General features: G+C 47.9%; 2 protein-coding genes across 3 annotated transcripts in view; one reads left to right on the plus strand and one right to left on the minus strand.

Annotated features, from left to right (window-relative positions):
* The window catches only part of HNRNPAB (heterogeneous nuclear ribonucleoprotein A/B), a 30,993-nt gene extending 30,434 nt beyond the window's left edge, over positions 1–559 (plus strand). For both annotated transcript variants that reach the window (XM_080627204.1, XM_080627207.1), the window contains one exon: positions 276–559. The gene's annotated coding sequence lies outside the window, so the exon portion shown is untranslated. The remainder of the gene's footprint in view (positions 1–275) is intronic.
* LOC308226022 (uncharacterized protein) overlaps positions 1–13,671 on the minus strand; it is a gene marked incomplete at its 5' end in the record, with an annotated part of 178,083 nt that overhangs the window by 3,409 nt on the left and 161,003 nt on the right. The window contains 18 exon segments of the mRNA XM_080627309.1: positions 1,896–1,973; positions 3,484–3,570; positions 4,201–4,254; positions 4,755–4,781; positions 5,027–5,080; positions 5,170–5,241; positions 5,658–5,684; positions 6,435–6,476; positions 7,208–7,270; positions 7,621–7,710; positions 8,208–8,252; positions 8,504–8,557; positions 9,003–9,026; positions 9,517–9,594; positions 10,068–10,112; positions 11,279–11,341; positions 12,120–12,164; positions 13,307–13,333. Coding sequence (XP_080483435.1) covers positions 1,896–1,973; positions 3,484–3,570; positions 4,201–4,254; positions 4,755–4,781; positions 5,027–5,080; positions 5,170–5,241; positions 5,658–5,684; positions 6,435–6,476; positions 7,208–7,270; positions 7,621–7,710; positions 8,208–8,252; positions 8,504–8,557; positions 9,003–9,026; positions 9,517–9,594; positions 10,068–10,112; positions 11,279–11,341; positions 12,120–12,164; positions 13,307–13,333 — 975 coding nt within the window.

Raw genomic sequence — 13,671 nt, forward strand, 5'->3', positions numbered from 1 at the left:
TTGAGATGCCTATGGAAATGGTCATGGCTATGACCATTGACTATGGAAACTATTGAAATAAGTGGACTATGCAAAAGGATCCAAACTATTTGTGTTGTTCTGATGGAGATACAAGAAACATACAGAAATCAAAGCCAGAAGAGCTTACTTACCAGGAGGGAAACACTGAAAAGGAAGGAGCCCCTTAGAAGAGGAGCGGACTGTGTGTGACCAACTCTTTCAAGATACTTTAGCTGACTTGAGCTGCCTTTTCTGATGCTGGATTTTTTTTTAAGGCTCTTGGATCTCTGGTTGCATGAATTTCTGCATGTAGAGCTACAGAGAGCACACATGCACTGACCCTGCCCTCAGAGCCACCTCCAAGTTACCCAGGGGTGGAAGCCACGAGGGTGCGTGCGCAGCGGAGAGAACTGCCAGTGCAAATACAGGTCAAAACTGCATTTTTACATTTTTTACTGTAAATGTCAGTCATCACATTTTTTGTATTCTGTATTGATTTTATATGTAAAATAGCCTATGCCCAATAAAACAGATGCAGTGAGTAAGGTTACCCTCTCGATGCTCGGAGTGTAACAGGTCAAGTTATTTGCACATGCTTTCCTATAATGTTAGTAACACACGCACACATTTTTCTGCTGATACCAGTCATATTTGGGGTTGTAAGTAGTGCAACTTGTACATTTGTCAGAGGTGTCCGGGGTGAAGGGGACAAGGTGCAGAGCAGTAATTTGACCTAGAAAGGTCCTGACCTGTTAAAGCGTATCCTGATGCCAGTGGGCACAGGGCTGATTTCTGCCCTGGGCTTTTTCTGCCTCCCTTGCACTCAAAATGCTTGTGGCCATCACAGAAGTCCGCACTTTTCTACCATGCTGCACTTGAGTGATTCCAGAATGACTTGTCAACTTCAAAAGAGTTTTGCAACCTGTGTGTAAGGCTCATGCTCCTGGACTAAAAGCCATCACTGAGAACCCAGCAAGCCTCCACGCTACAGTGGGGTGGAGAATGAAGATGACACTCCCAGAGCCAACATGCAACTAATCCTCATGTGCATAAGCAGAAAGACATGCAAGTGCTTTACTAACTAATCATATAGTGGGCTGCATATTGGAGAAACCACCTACTGCAGTTTACAATGCCTTCAGCACTGATAGTTTTCTATATAGCTAAGATGGGAGATACTTGGTAAATAGAACATCTCTGGGGAGTAAATCCAAAGAGTTGAAGCAGGCCTGCTGCTAGTAATTGGGTTTCTTTGACACATACGAAAGTAATTTAACTTCTTGAAAGAGAGACAGCTTACTGCCCTTTTGTTTCTCTGAAGCCAACTGCAAATCATTGAACATGCAGCATTTTCCGTGGTCAATAAAATGAAACTAAAACAATGACCTCTTCTAACTCGTTGTGCAGAGCTCTCATGGGGAGCAGAGCATGAACTTCACTGCCTAACCACTGCCCTTCAACCTGAGCTACATGCTGACACCACAAATGCCCTTTAATGCTAGAGCAGTGACCCCTTTCTCTGCAGAATTAGCCATTCATTTCAGGAAAGCTTTTCAAAACCCAGCTGGGAGTCAGATTCCCAGCAGCACAGACACAAGGCAACCAAACTGGGCCATAGGTGCCAAGGGAAGTCAGAACTAACCGTTACCATAAAGGGCAAACATCCCCTAACGTGATCTCCCATTGCTTATATTCCTTATCTAAAGTAATCTTAGCTAAAAGGGAGAAGGCACATTGGCATCCTTCCCTGAATGCCCAAGTGAAACATCTTGGTCCAGCCCTGCTGCCTTACGTCCTTCCTCTCCCTGGAGGGATTCACTGTTTGGAACAGGGCTTGGCCACAGCAGAAACACACACGAGCCATGCAAGAAGAGGAAAGAGAGCAGATACTGTACCAAAGGGCAGGGCATGCTCACCCCATCCAGGCCTGGTAAACCTGGGTCCCTTGTGCAGCCTGCAATGCTGCGATCTGCCTGTTTGAAAACATAACTGCTTGTTGAGAGGGAGAAGGGACACGGGAGTTACTCAGACTCCAGTACTTTACACCTCTATTTCTGATGACACAGCAAGTCAGCAGAGGGGTTTATGGCAGGGAGTTCACAGACACGCAGAGCCTGTCATCTGGGAAAGATCTTCCATACACAAACCAGAGATTCACGTTTGTAACAGCGCAGTGAAAAGGATGAGGGTTAAATCATCCAACATGTTGAGGGAGGAAGGGTGATCCATCAGGAACAATAAGATTAATTGTAGTTCACATTCAATCTCAGAGCAAAATAAAGCATAGTGGCTGGAGGAGCTTTTTGCTGGGATAGTGGAGCTGTACAACAGCTTTGATGGACAAAACTGTGCTGACAGCGTGAGAAAAAGTCACTTTTAGACAAGAAATGGGGTTTTGGAGCCTGTTGGAGCAGGTATCTGGCACTACGAATTACGTGCCTCTGAACTAAGGTCCAACAGCCATATTTAAGGCCAGGTTGGATGAGGCTTGGAGCAACCTGCTTTAGTGGAAGGTGACCCTGCCCATTGCAGGGGGTTGGACCTGGATGAGCTGTAAGGTCCCTTCCAATGCAAACCATATGATTCCATGATTTAAGTAGTTTCCAGTTGATAAAAATCACTCTTTTCATCCTGCAGCCTCAAAGCATTTTAGGGAAAGGATCTCTCTGGTTTTAGTCATCCTATGAAAAGCAGTGATGGAGGAGGTAGATTTTACCAGGCCAAGTAACTTGTTACAAACTAGTACAGGCTTTTTTCTGGGCCCTGTCAAAGGAATGAGAGGTTCTGGAAGTGGACGTGAGAGATCCACCTTCCTTAGGCTCAAACACACAGGAGTTTCCTGGAAGGCCTCCCTGTGAACATGCTGCTTGGTGGTGCACCGGGATGTGTTCAGGAAGGGACAGGTCTGAGCCAGTCTCTTCTCCCAGAGGTACTTTCTGGCATCCTGGGGAGCTCCAGCCCATCCATCACTTGCCTTTGGCAGCACCAAGATGCCACCAACTCCGAACCGCATCCCCACACAGAACAGCGAGAGCCAGGCTCACCCCTCGCTTGGTTTTTGGAGACGAAGGGATGGAGCTGACCTTGCTTTCAAATTCCATCCACTGCACTGAGTTATTGCTTGCTTTCCAACGTACTCAAAAGCCAGGCCAGCAGCTTCACCAGGGCACACTATCTCCCGAAGAGCATTACTGAAGCCCATTGTTCCTGACTACAATAAGAAGGTCTTTATACAAAGATTCTTTCTTTTTACTGCTGTGGCTTGCTCCCATCTGGCCAGTGAGGAGCCCTTAGAGCGAGCAGGGAGCTTCCAGCAGTGCAGATAAACCATTAGGAAAAGTGAGAAAACAATAACCATCTGCTCTGATTTACTGCAGAATAAAGAACTAACCGAGCCCTCCCTCCCTTTCCCTGGCTGCAAACCCGCGCCTCCTTTCCCATCCCGGCAATGCGTGCTTAGGATGAGTGAAATAAAGGACGTACCACGGGGCAAGGCTGATCCAGTCCGGGGGGGCCTGGTTCCCCCTTCTGCCCTTTGGCTCCTTTTCTGCCCGGTATTCCTCGCTCACCCTGTTGGCACAGCAGGGAGGTATCAGGAGCAGGAAGGGAAACACCTTGGCTGCGAGTCACACAGCACTTGCAGAATCCCACCCCTCACCCGGAGTAGGGATGTTTGCACCCAGGTCACCACACCTGAGCAGTTAAATCACTGTGAACACCTGCAGTTAAAGCTAGGTGGAGATATTTTAATGGATAATTTGATAACAGAATGATTAAATGACTAGTTTCTGCTATCTGACAGTGGGAGCATCAGCTTCCAGCGCTGCCCTGTGCTCAGATGAGTTCCTGCCTCTGGCTGGGCATCTCTTTATTTGAGGATCCCTGGAACAAAGCCTTTGGCTGTGGTCCATTTTCAAGGTCTATAAACCCAAACTAGCAATTCTTTACAACCTGGAGCTGTCAGCGTGCTCCATTTCCCCACAATGGTTGTGCTGGAGGGGGACAGGATTGCAGAAAGCATTTCCTAATGGGTGGGAATTAACTGGATGCCCTGCCCTACAGTGGGACCATGCAAATACTTGTGCACAGAGAAGGCCTTACAGGGATGACCAAACACAGCCAGGCTGGAGAGGGAACCAGCACCCAGGGCAAGAGCATCATCCTGCCCCATGAGCATCTCTACAGCCAGAGCCCACTCACCTTCTCGCCTCTTTCACTTCGCTCTCCTTTCTCTCCTCTGAGACCTGGGAAACCCTGTCACAACCATTTTTAGGCAAAGAAGGGGAAGAAAAGAGGTTGCTGTGTTTAGTGTGTGAAACTAAACTTCCTCAGTTCAACATAAGCAATCTCCAGCAGCCAACCCGTCCTCCCATGGTGAAGAATATGATACTTTCTTCCTGATGACTTGATATGCCAGCAATTTCTAATGAAAGCTGGTGCTTTACCATATCCCAGTAACATTGCAGCTATTAGAGGGTCTCACTTCACTGAATCCAGTACAAGTATTCTCAATTGGAAAGGGAAGCCCCCACAGCATCTTTAGCTGAGCAGTTACTGCTGTGCAATGGAATAATCCATCAACTGCCCTCAAATAAGCCCTTTCCTACAGACATCATTCCGTAGGCACCATGTTTCAGGGATAGCAGCCTATAAAGGGTTAGATACATACTTGTCTAATAATCTCAAGCAGTTTGATGGCCTTTACCCATGTGTTCATGTTTCTACATAGCACAATGAATGTTTTCCATACTCACATCCAATCCTGGCTCCCCCGGCTTTCCCTGCAGTGGTAAAAATACAAGTTAAGACATGCTGTATCCAGTTTGGTTTTGCAGCAAGCTTATACCCAGTTAGTGAAATACAGTGCTCCTCAACAGCCCTTGGGGTTGAAGGGGAGCCCCTCACCACACATTGGGGTAGTGCTGGTAATCCCAGCTCTGGTGGGACCCAATATGGAAGGAATTTACAGCCCCTCTTTTAAGCTTACACCACAGCATCACTATTCCTTTCCCACACTGATAGTTACCTTCTCTCCTTTGGTACCGGGTAAACCGATGAGCCCTGGAGCACCCGGGAGACCCTTGGAGAAAGGAGATAACACAGCATTGGGATAGCTGCTTTACAGGGTTCTGTTGATGGCCAGGAAGGAGACACAGAAAAACAACTCACAGCGGGTCCAGTGTGGCCGTGGTCGCCCTTCTCACCACTGTCACCTTTTTCTCCCTTTGCACCATCCAAGCCCTGCAGAAATGAATTGGCATCAACCAAGATGACCTGGCAGCTCTGCCTCCCCATGCATCCACCACCTCCTGCCACATCTCGGGGGTGCTTACACCCGTGCTGCTGTTAATGCCTTCCTCTTGACTGCATCGTATAAGAAAACAGTTGTAAATACAGGTTTATGCTGTGGGTTTTGGAAGCCCTGACTTGCGTGTGCCAGTGGCTCCCAGGACTGTGCTGGAAGGAGGTTTAGGATTGTAAATGTGTTTGGAAGGAGAAGTGGCTTGTTTGCTGCAACGCCAAACTGCTCAACAGCGTAACCAAGGGATGTGTTGTCACAGAAACGTCAGTCCCCAGAGCTGACAGCCCTTTGTGAGCCTGTAAATAATGCACTGGCAGCCGGGAAACAGTGGGTGACATTTCATTTATTGACTTACTTTAGGCCCCTGGATTCCTGGAGGACCCTGCAGGAAAGACAATGGCGCATTTGAGCTAAAGACAATTTCAGAACCGAGCCCCAAAGGTTGCCTCCCAAACCATTTCTTGCTCAAATCATGGGCTGACAATGGCCAAATATTTCTTTTCAAGACAGGTGGCAAAAGACTCTGACGTCAAATCAGGGGGAAAGGGAGCTGGAAAAGAGCACTTTATGACAATAAAGCTCTGCAACATGAGCTGTGCTGAATGAAGTGACAGCAAGCTCTGGAGGGTGGCATCCTGCCACCATGGTCCTCCAAGCCTGGCACATCCTGGACTTCCCAATGCCCTTGACAGCTCCTCAGCCTTTTGGAGCATCATAGGTACCAAACACCTTAGATCTCTGCACCAAAACTGCTCCGCGTGTTCGTCACCACCCGCATCCTCTCCCACTGCAGTCGATGCCACAAAACTTAATGACTTGGGTAAATTTCTGGGAATACAGACACTATTGTGGCAGGGAACAGGGCTTCCCAGCACATAATGTTTTCTCTTTTCCCCATTCCAAGGAACAACTTGGTTATTTGCAAAATGTGCCCTAAACACGGATGTACTCTCCTAAATCAGGCGCTTCCAAAGACAACACATAATGCTGCAGCTCCTCCCTGATTTGATCCCGGACCTGCAGCAGCCCACAGTGATTAAACAGAGCAAAACACCCTCCTCCTTAACTAATCACTTGTGATAACACATCTGCAGCGATGCTCAATTGCACAAGGTGCTTCCCAGAGTCCTACCATAGGGCCAGGTAATCCAGGGGGTCCGGGCTCAGGTATGATCTGCAGAAGGGAATTAAACAGCGTGTGAATGGGACACAGAGACAAGATAGTTTGGGAATGCAAACCTCACGTGGCCCAGCATCGTGATTATTGCCCTCTGATTTAATAGCTTTAATCAAAATATCTGCTAATCACAGCTGCTTGTAGCACTAATAAATAAAGGAATCTTAATAAGCACATGGATCAAGCTGGCCTCTGGAATGAGAAGTGTGAGCCATGATACTCAGTGTATCTGCCAGCCACAGAATGGATGCAATGGAAAATGATGCCATTTTGTGCATGGACCAGAGGGAACCAGACTTTTTGGTTAAACCCCCAGAAAGCAGAACAAAATTGGAGCTCTTATGTCACTAAAATCTATCAAACCCCACCAGTCTGGCTTAAAAGGCATTAATAAGGGAAAAAGGATGCTGAAGTGCTGTAAAACTGCAAGGAACCCCGTTTGTTTTCAGAACAAAATGGAATTCCAACAGCAGCATCCAGTATCTCAACCATTAATTCAAAACCTGAAGTATCTTTGCAGTGCCAAGCGTGCAAAGTGTTCTTCCCACACAGATAAACCTCATTTAGACACATCTGGAAGTTCTTGTAGCAAAGTACAAGTTCTTGCAGTTGGGTTTTGCTCCCCTTCATTATGGGGATAGATGTGGGACTGGCATCTCCAGCCTGTACCCCCCCAACCTCCCCATACCCCACATTGTGGAATAGGCTTTAAGTTGCCCAGATCTTACATGATTGTTCTGCAAACACGGTGACCCGGTGTCCCCTTTGTCTCCTTTTGGTCCTTCTGCTCCCTAAAGGGTAGAAACGGAACACTGATGTGGCTTATCCCCCAGGAACACAAAAACAGGAGAGAAAATCACACTTGTCTTCCTCTAAACTCCAGCAAAGCTCATGTTCATCCCCAGCAGGCTTTAAGAAAGCATTTTCTTCTTACTACTTAGATAGGCTTAGATTCCCTTCTGAACAAGCTGTTACCACCATTAGCAAAGGAAATGCAAAGTTCCCGCATCCTCCAGTGCAGCAGTAATGTATGGACAGGCCACTGCATAACCCAGCAAACCCTGCCTTACCCTGAGCGCTTGCAGACATCAATACATAGAAGAACCAAGCAGAAGATACAGAGGGGCAGAGAGGGACGTACCGGTGGACCCGCTAAGCCTATTTCTCCCGTCTCTCCTTTCTGTCCCGTGATGCCCGCGCTGCCCTGGTCACCCTTCGCTCCTTTGGGACCCTGGAAGTTTACAGAAAACAACTCACTTAAAGGAAAACCATTTAGAAACCATTTAGAAACAGCCTTTCTGCTGCTTCTCCCCATATTGCAGCACCAGCTCACGAAAACATACTTCAACATTAAAACTTACATATGCCACTTCTGCAGGCGCAGCAGAATTTGGCTGGGCCATAGCAAGGACTGCAGCTGCTTAGGGTTGGGAGGGTTTACAACAGAGTTTGATGTGTCTGATGAACCACTCATAACAGGAGCCCCTCTAGCTTGGCAGATGTGGCCATGAGCAGCATCTGCATGCTCATAGCTGAGCACGGGGCCATAGGCAAAGGGTGGTTAATGTAAGGAGATGCAGCTGAACATTACGGGGCAGAGTTTGCTCTCGACAGGCTGAGATTTGCTTTTCATGCAACAGCTCTCACAGACACACAATAAACTCCTTTCTAACTCAGTTCCTTCAGTGAAACTTCAGGTTTCACTTGATCCGGCCATGCCCCACGCACCTTCTCACCATCCAGCCCAGGCGGACCCGGCAAGCCCAGCTCTCCCTGCAGAGACACAAAGAAAGGAGAGGCCGTGGTAAATGGAATCAGGGAATCATCTCGGGGAAGCATTTTGCAAGGAAACGAGCTGTTCACTTGTATCAGCAGTTGCGGGTTTGCCATTGCCAGGCTGGGGAGCAGAGGTAAGAATGCTTCATAGAATGGTTTGGCTTGGGAGACACTTGCTCCATGGAGAACCACTGATGACCGCATCCCTCTGTAGGAAACACTGCGTGCATGGCAGAGATTGGGCTCACCTTTGGACCTGGAGCGCCTTGGGGGCCCGGTGGCCCTGGGGGACCTGGCGAGCCCTGAAACACAGCAAACAAAATGGGGATGAGCACGATGAACATGGCACATTATCCTTGGATGAGCTGGGAGCATAACTTGGAACTTGTGAATTATCTCAAGCAGCAAAACCTCATGTTGTTGCTCACTGAAAACCAAACCAGCATCATCTCCTCAAGCACCTTTCCCGTGGCTGCACACTCCAATGACGTTTAATCACAGCAGAAGCCTTTGCAAAGCTGTGCCCATGAGACAGGTCAGTGCACAAACACTGCAAACAGCAGGAAAACGGGCATGTTAGTGAGCATCAGTGACGTGCCCTTTGGCAATCCCCACATGCAGAACACGGGAGAGGGGCTGGGCCCAGCACGTGAAGTCTCCAGACGTTTGATGGAGCCTCTCCAACCACTGCAATTCACAATGCCCACTCACAAAGCTGCATGCAGACACCTGGCAAACTGTAGTTACCATCACTTTGTGTATCCCTGCAGCCTGTTGTGAAACAATGAGAATGGGTCTCTAACATAACTGCATTGATTCTATTCAGCCTCTTCCATCATAATGAAAATAGCAGGGTGCTGCTGGGTCAGGCAGGTTAGGGCTCAGGCATCATTTCTCTTCCTCCCGCATCCCAACCACTGCTTGCAAACAAAACCACTCCAGAGGATGCTGAGGGAAAACCACAGCTCCACAATGTGCCATGGGAATAACAGCCCAGCCCCTGCAGTATTTGAGCTGTAATTTGGCTGCTCACATGCAGTGCATCAGTTGCTCACATGTCACAGGCTGTCAGGGGCTGCTTTTACCTGTAGAATATTAACTCACATCCCACAGCTGGATCCCACCATCCTGGTACCCAGCCTTGAGTTCCGTCACTGTTTTTCCTGGGACATCCTAAATATCCTCAGCCCCCAGATGAAATAAACTCCCGTCCTTCCCTATTAATCCACAGGAATCAGCATGGCCTTGGAGCAGGGCTTACCTTAAGAGCATCCAGGATTCGGCCATCGTAGTCGATCACTACAGTGTCACCCTGTTCCCCTTTCAGGCCGGGGGGACCCTGCAACCAGGACAAAGCCTATTTAGTTTTGCAGCATCTGGGAAGCGGGTGGAATGAAAGCAGAGACCTGATCCCCAGGGGTTGGGGATCACCTTAAAACACCATTGATTTAATCCATTCCTAGTCTGACAGCTCTAACTGCCATCCAACCAAACCTCACAAGGGCTTAATTCACTTAATGAAGACTTATGCTTGAACACTGCCAGGGATGGGGCAGCCACAGCCTCTCTGGGCACCTTGTGCCAGCGCCTCAGCACCTTCACAAGGAAAACTACTTCCTAATGTCTCCCATGGCAGTGTTCAGTACCTACAGATGGGGTGGTTTAAATAAGCACCATCTCTGTTTTCTAGCACTGAACTGATCCTGGAGCGATCCAGCCACAGACTAAGCAGAAAGAGGTGGTGGGGAACAGCTCAGGTCAAGGCAAATACACAATTCCAGACTGAAAAAGCAAAACCCTGAACATCCATACCCGGGGTCCGATGGAGCCAACTCCTCCCTTCTCACCAGGCTCACCCTGAAAAGCAAAATCACATTTTTGGGTCAAAGAGACCAAGGAAAACAGAGGAGATTTATCTTTAAAACACTGCAGCCACACGAGATGCCAAGGTATGTTTTAGATTAGGAAACGGAATGGCACCAACAGGGAGCCGCTTCGAGAAACAAAACCCAGATTTGAATTCAGAGCAATTCTATTTTGCATGAAACAACGCTGGTTTGAGCTACTTGACAGCAAGAAAACATCTCATTGCGGATGAGATGGAGAAGAGTGGCCTGCTCGGGGCTGAGCATCCTGTATCCCCATAAGGGTGATGTGCGGTGCTGCTCCCCAGCTCCGCTGTTTGCTCCGAGCGTGCCAAGCTCCAGCTCTTCTTGCTGAAGCTTCACACGGCTCCACCTTTGCTTTAGGCTGAATTCTGCATGTATGGAAAGTTTTAGCCAACACATTTAAACCATTTCTGAGGGTGAGTTTAAGGAAAAGGCTGTGCCAAATTCCCTCCCCCCCATTTGCTGGTCAAATTAAAGCACTCTTAAAAGTAGAGAATGGTATAAACAGAAAGATTCTCCATAGGAAAACTCCATTCAGCAAATACCATGAGGAACAAGCACTGCTAATGTGATTTTAGTGAAAACTCAATGGCTAAGGGTCACCTGAGCCCATGTTTCCTCATCATACACAGTTTCTTGCCCAACAAGGAGCCATGACTGATATAGAAACACATCCTGCTAAATAAGAAGCAGCTGAGGAGGGAACTAACAGCCCACAAACTCTGTCCAGGTCTCATCATCCCCACTTAACATACCAACATCTCCTATTGCATTGCTTGGCAGTAATGAAAGTCAATAGAACAGGATGGCATGTAAGCGCACTGGGCTTTGAAGTGATGCCGCAGCCATGAGTGCATTCGCATCCACATGTGAGCAGAGATTTAGCTCTCTTGGGGAAACCCAGGCAACTTAATGAAAAACAACTTAAAACCCCTGACACTGATCTCTGCTTGAATGCAGCTTTCATTGGATTGCCAGAAAAAGCTAAAATACTTCTTGACATCCCCCAGATTTCCTTCAGTTTGGGCACTTTGTGAGCCTTTCAGAGGCAAAGGCCTAAAATACCCCCCCATCTGAAACCCTGTGCCTCATCAGTGCTGTGCCCAGCTTCCTAGCTCATGGGCTTTTATTTACCTTGGGACCTGGCAAGCCATCTGTGCCATTCTCTCCTTTGGAACCAATGCTTCCTTTTTCTCCCTGAAAACAAGACAATTTGGACAAATGCTATAATGGGTAGGATGGAGAACAGATTTATTCAGGTCACAATTGTCTTGCTTTACCTTTACTTTCACATACATGGGTGAGCAAAGCTCTCCTTTTAGCCTGAAATACCTCACCTTGCCTGGGTGCAAAAGGGGAGGCTTTGAGATATAAATGAAGCTTTCAGCCTTAATGGCTATAGGTGGGATGTTCAGCCATAAAGTTAGCCCCAAAACCACACCCCACTGCACACACATCCCAAACCGCAGCTCCAGGCCAGCCCCAGCAACACTCCCCCATTTACTTCTGCAAGAGGAGCCTCTAAATGGCCATTCTCTGCCATAGCCAACAAGTTGCATTTACAGACTTCTTCTAGGAAGAGCTACAGTGGCAGAGGGTGCGTTATGCTTCTCTTTCTCACTTTCTTTTGTTCTTTCTTCATGTCACAGGATGGGTTGGGTTGGGAGAAACGTGTTCCTCAACCTGCCCCAGCTGTGACACTGTGCCAAGAAAACACATAGCAAAAGATGCTGTGAGGGTGGTGAAGCACTGGAATGGGTTGCCCAGGGAAGTTGTGAATGCTCCATCCCTGATGGTGTTCAAGGCCAGGTTGGATGAGGCCTTGGGTGCCATGGTTTAGTGTGAGGTGTCCCTGCCCATGGCAGGGGGTTGGAACTGGATGATCTTAAGGTCCTTTCCAGCCCTAACTATTCTATGATTCTATGATGCTATGCTGCCAAGCACATACATTAGATGGGCACAGTGCAGAACATACCTTAGGGCCCATAAGTCCTGGTTCCCCAGGGATCCCATCGTCACCCTGATGAAACAAAAAGTGAAACACAAAGAGCTTGTACACACTCATCATAGGATCCAACATCATTTGACCCCTCTTGGTGTTGCATGGACCTGAGACCCACTCAGGTCTGCAGGAGAAAGCTACAAGAAGGAGCCCAGGAAGCTCCAAGTGTGGTCCCCTGCTCCCACCCAGCTCTGTCTCCCCTGCTTCCATGGAGATGGATGGGATCTCCCAGAATTTCCTTACAGGCCCTGGGGAAGGTGCAATCCCATTTTTAATAGAAATCCGATATTTAATCCATTTAGGCTTTTTTTTGGTCCCAAAGACCTCCTGCAAGCTGCCACCCATCCTCATGGCCTTCATCAGCACGCCCATCTGCCAGGTTTCCTTGTTCCTCTCATCAACGCTTTATTGTTCTCTTGGAGTAAAACCGCTCCATAGGTGCTGAAGAGGTTAATTTTACTGTCCAGTTATGAATTTTTTTAGGCCAAATTCTAGCCTGGAAATCACCTATGGCCACATCTGTTTTGGGGCAAAGCAGTAAGAGGGAAAGGCTGGGCCCTGTCAGCGCTTCGCTTCAGTTAAAGGCAGTGATTTATCCATTGCTTGATGGCACCACCAGAAGAAAACGTGGAGAACTGGGGCATGCAAACCTCCTGCAGTCTTCAACACCCGACCCAAGCAGTGTGCCTGTCCTTAACAGAGCGCCAATCCTCATAAGGCTGAGGTGCTGTGTGATGATGTCTGCCCCAGGAACCTCAAACCCATCCAGGGAGCCCTGGGCAGAAAACAGTCCCCAGGCGCTTCGTGGTTCAGCTTGAGTTATTGGAGAGAAAGGGCTCAAGACCTACTGCTTTGTTTGGCATTTCTTGCTTCATTCTTTGTCTATTGGGCAGATGTGATTGCAGCTTCTGGCTGGCTTGTAATGAAAACCAGGCTGCAGGCACAGCCATGCCCATGCTTTGGGGTTGCTTAGGAGAGAAACCCCAGGGAACATAAGAAAAGGCTTGGTACGGACAGCCACAACCATGGATCTGTTGGTCTCTGGCAGCGGTTTCCTTAGTTGAGCACAGAGCAGAGCAAAAGGAAATAACAACAATTATATATGTAAATATATATATATAAAGCCAACAATTATATATATATATAAATCAGTATTTTACCTTTTTCCCTTGGACACCAGGCTCACCCTTCAACAGCAACACGCACAGAGGAGAAAAGTTTAGGGACATAACAGAAAATAAGCCAAATTGCACGGACAGTCAAAATCAATTATAGCACTAAAATACTTGGCTTGTGTTGATCACCTTGATCCCCCTCAAAATGCAACAAAGCACACTCCCACAGCACACCAGCTTCCAGCCCCCCCGCCTCCCTCCACTCGAGGTTTTAGCACAGGCAATGGTTGTGACACAGAGTAGGTGACGCATTAAGGCTCTGGCAGCTCAAAGACAATGGCTGATGCAGTACCTTAGAAGTTTTTGTATCTGATACATACTGATGAGTATGTTCAATATGTCAAGAATGC

The sequence above is a fragment of the Psittacula echo genome (assembly GCF_963264785.1).
Source record: "Psittacula echo genome assembly, chromosome: 11".
NCBI lineage: Eukaryota > Metazoa > Chordata > Aves > Psittaciformes > Psittacidae > Psittacula > Psittacula echo.